The sequence below is a fragment of the Belonocnema kinseyi genome, chromosome 5 (genome assembly GCF_010883055.1).
Source record: "Belonocnema kinseyi isolate 2016_QV_RU_SX_M_011 chromosome 5, B_treatae_v1, whole genome shotgun sequence".
In the NCBI taxonomy this organism is placed as follows: domain Eukaryota; kingdom Metazoa; phylum Arthropoda; class Insecta; order Hymenoptera; family Cynipidae; genus Belonocnema; species Belonocnema kinseyi.
In genome coordinates this window covers 147,880,935-147,885,240 of record NC_046661.1, presented here as the reverse complement: position 1 = coordinate 147,885,240, position 4,306 = coordinate 147,880,935, and the positions used below count along the sequence as shown (strand labels likewise).

The 4,306-nt window shown below is 30.6% G+C and overlaps 2 protein-coding genes across 2 annotated transcripts in view; one reads left to right on the top strand and one right to left on the bottom strand.

Annotated features, from left to right (window-relative positions):
• The window catches only part of LOC117173954, a 34,280-nt gene extending 31,084 nt beyond the window's left edge, over positions 1 to 3,196 (bottom strand). Inside the window, exon 1 of the mRNA XM_033362602.1 lies at positions 3,141 to 3,196. Within this exon, the coding sequence (XP_033218493.1) occupies positions 3,141 to 3,196 (56 nt within the window). The remainder of the gene's footprint in view (positions 1 to 3,140) is intronic.
• LOC117173953 lies at positions 3,195 to 4,052 on the top strand. Its single transcript, XM_033362601.1, has one exon. It carries the CDS (start codon positions 3,195 to 3,197, stop codon positions 4,050 to 4,052), a length of 858 nt encoding a protein of 285 aa, XP_033218492.1.
• The last annotated feature ends 254 nt before the right edge of the window (positions 4,053 to 4,306 follow it).

Below are 4,306 nucleotides of genomic sequence, written 5' to 3'. Positions count from 1 at the left end.
GTCGGGAGTGGTGCTGACTGAAAACAGATGATTTGGAGCGATTCGCGCGCCATCTGTTGGTCATTCTAAGGACTTATTGAACTACCCTCGTATCTTCCAAATTTGCAAAGAATGATTAAAAGGGCATCAAAAATATATTCTCAGTTCATTATTTAGAAAAAATTGAGCTTATTCGTTGAAAAATAGCCAAGCTTTGAATTTGTTTATGAAAATCATTTAAATCATTAATAATTCTGGTAAATTTAGAAATAAAAATAAAAAGGGGTCATCGGAAATACATTCTTATTTGACGCGGTAAAAAAAATGTGCCTATTCCATGAAAGTAGCCAAACTCTGAATATGTTTATGAAAATTATTTACGTAATTAATAATTATCATATAAAATTGTTAAAGTATCGTGGGAAGGATATTTTGTAAGTATATTCTTTGTTGATTCCGTAAACCAATTGAGCCTATTCGTTGAAAAAGAGCCTAATTCTAAATTGATTGATGAAAGTTGTTAAAATAACTAAATAGTCTTCAAAAGTTGCAAAGAATCATAGAAAAAATAATCAAAAAGATATTCTTAGTTCGTTTTTTACAAAAAATTGAGCCTATTCGTCGAAAAGAAGGGATACTCTGAATTGGTTTATGAAAATTATTTAAATAATTGTCAATGATTGTACATTTTCTAACTATCATAGGAAAGAGTTATTGGAAAAACATTCTTCATTGATTTCCTAAACAAATTGAGCCTATTCTTTAATAAAAAGCCAAACTCTGAAATTGATTTATAAAAATTGTTTAAATATCGTGTAAATTTATAAAGAAACATAAAAAAGGGTCATCGGAAAGACATTCTTAGTTGACCCGGTAAAAAATTGTGCCTATTCCATAAAAAGTATCTAAAATCTGAACATGTTTATAAAAAAATTGAAATAATTAATCGTTATTGTTAATTTGTAAAGTTTCATAGGAAAGATATGTTGAAATACACTCTTTGTTGATTCCGTAAACAAATTGAGCCTATTCGTTGAAAAATGGCAAAACTGTCAATTGATTGATGAAAATTTTTTAAATTAACTAAAAAGTCTTCTAAATTTGCAAAGAATAAAAGAAAAAAGTCATTGGAAAGATATTCTCAGTTCATTCTTTTAAAAAAATTAAGCTTATTCGTTGGAAAATAGACTCTGAATTGGTTTATGAAAATTAATTAAATAATCATTAATAATTGTAAATTTTAGGAAAAAAATTCTCCATTGATTCCGTAAACAAATTGATCCTATTCTTTTACAAATACCAAACTCTGAATTGGTTTATAAAAATTGTTTAAATTATTAATAGTTCTTGTAAGTTTACAAAGCAACATGAAAAAGGGTCATCGGGAAAACTTGTTTAGTTGATTCCGTAAAAAAGTTGTGCTTATTCCATGAAATATAACCAAATTCTGAACATGTTTATAAAAAAGATCAAATGATTAATAATTATTGTAAAATTGCAACGTTTCGTAGAAAAGAGATGTTGGAAATACATTCCTTGTTGACTCCGTAAAGAAATTGAGTCTATTCGTTGAAATTAGCCAAACTCTGGATTGATTAATAAAAATGGTTAAAATTACTAATAAATCTTCCAAATTTCCAAAGAATCATGGGAAAAAGTCTTTGGAAATATATTCTCAGTCAGTTCATTCTTTAAAAAAACTGAGCCTATTTGTTGAAAAATAGCCAAGCTCTGAATTGGTTTATGAAAATTATTTAAATAATTAATAATTATTGGGAAATTTAGGCAAAAATTTCTTCATTGATTCCGTCAACAAATTGAGCCTATTCTTTTTCAAATAACCAAACTCTGAATTGGTTTATAAAATTGGTTTAAATTATTAATAATTCTTGTAAGTTTACAAAGCAACATGAAAAAGGGTCATCGGAAAAACTTTTTTAGTTGATTCCGTAAAAAAGTTGTGTTTATTTCATTAAAAATAAGCAAACTATGAATATATTTATGAAAATTGTTTATATAATTAATCATTTTAATTTTTTAATTATGAAAATTATTTAAATAATTAAGAATTATAGTACATTTGCCAATTATCGTTAGGAAGAGTTATTGAAAATACATTATTTCTCCTTCCGTAAACAAATTGAGTCTCGTCTTTAAAAAATAGCCAAACTCTGGAATTGATTTATAAAAATTGCTTAAATATCGTGTAAATTTACAAAGAAACATAAAAAAGGGTCATCGAAAAGATATTCATAGTTGATTCTGTAAAAAAAAAATTGTGCCTATACCATGAAAAATAACCAAACTATGAACATGTTTATAAAAAAGTTTAAATAATTAATCATTATTGTAAATTTACAAAGTTTCATAGAAAAAAGATGTTGAAAATACATTCCTTGTTGACTCTGTAAACAAATTGAGCCTATTCGTTAAAAAATAGCCGAGCTCTGAATCGATTGATGAAAATTATTAAAATAACTAATAAGTCTTCAAAATTTGCAAAGATTGATAGAAAAAAGTAATCAGAAAGATATTCTTGGTTCAATCTTTTCAAAAAATAAGCTTATGCGTTGAAAACTAGCTAAACTCTGAATATGTTTATGAAAAGTGTTCACATAATTAATAATTAATGTAAATTTGCAATGTATTGTAGGAAACAGATTTTGGAAGTACATTCTTGGTTGATTCCGTAAACAAACATTTGTAAATTTATAAATCAATGTAAAAAAAGGGTCATCGGAAAAAACATTCTTAGTTGATTCCGTAAAAAAGTTGTGCCTATTCCATGAAAATAGCCAAACTCTGAATATGTTGATAGAAATTGTTTACATAATAATTATTCTAAATTTGCAAATTATTGTTAGAAAGAGTTATTGAAAATGCATTCTCCGTTGCTTCCTTAAGCAAATTGAGCCTATCCCTTGACAAATTTTCAAGTGAACTTAAAAAAAATGGATTTTTAATAAATTAAATTATTTTTAACAAAAATTGCACCCCATGCAAGACAGCATAAAAAAATCGTTTCCCTACACCCGAAACATTTTATGGGTCCGCCCTTGCCCATGATACCATTATTTTCTATTACAGATCCCCGCCAACATCAGACCCCTTAAAACTCTAAAAATATTGAAGCATCCCCGAAAATGCCTTTTTATCCAAACGAGTGTTTCATTTGCCACGCGACTGCTGCCTTAAAAAGATGCAGCCGTTGCAACATGATTTCCTACTGTGGCGAAATTCACCAAAAAGATCACTGGAAATTCCACAAAGACATCTGCAAGGTAATCTCCGACATAATGAAGGAAAGGGGAGTTTCGCACCTCTACGAAAATCTGTGCATCATCGACCCAAAAAAGTGGAAAGCCAAGAGGGAGGAGACGCGACAGACAGTTGAATCGCGAATGTCGCGACCCACGATTCTCGAGGAAGTCGAAATGTTTCGATACCCTCGTGCCTGTTTCGTCTGCCACGAGGCGAAACAAGAGAACTTGAGAAATTGTCCAGGTTGTTCTCTCGCGAGTTTCTGCAGAGATCATCCGAGCAGTTACCTTCACGACAAAAACTGCGCGACTATAAAAAAGTCCCACGAATTTGAGACCGAGATTGATCCCAGATCGGGACTGATCACAAAAGTTGTTTCGAAAATAGTGGCCAACACGCCCACCAAGATACCGCGATCGATTCGAGAATTTATCGACAGCAGTTTTAAATGGAACGAATCTCTTCCCGCTTGTATGCAATTCTATTTGGCAGAATATTTGACGATTCCTCTGAGCATTTTCAACGCCTTCGAGAAACTGAAGAATCCTAGCAAGACTGAGGAGTCTCCTTCGAAAATGGTTGTCCACCTTCGAGGAATAAATAGACGATATGTATTCACAAATTCGTGGGAGGCCCTCTTACATATGATGCCAAATTTGAATAATCTTTTGGTTGTCATCACTGATCAGAGTGATGATATGAGAATGGAGGCGACTCTCTGCAGTAAATGCACCTCCAAGAAGAAGAAGCTGTTGATGGAAGGTGTCGGGGTGCATTATTTGGAATACTTGAAAGCGGATAGTTACAGGTAGAGTTTTTATATGGTCATGAATTTTGGTTGAATGCTCTCGAAAATGTGCTCAAAATTTAAGCTACTTGAGCGGAGATTTTTTGAGACCGGGAAATGACAGTGAATTTTAGAAATATCTAGAAGAAAAATGGTTAGAAGTTTGATTTCAACAGTTTTTTTAAATAGTTGAATTTTTATCTTTTTCCATTATGCTATTATTCAGTTTACAATGTGTAATTCGAAAAATCTTTTACCTAACTGCAATTGAAGATAATT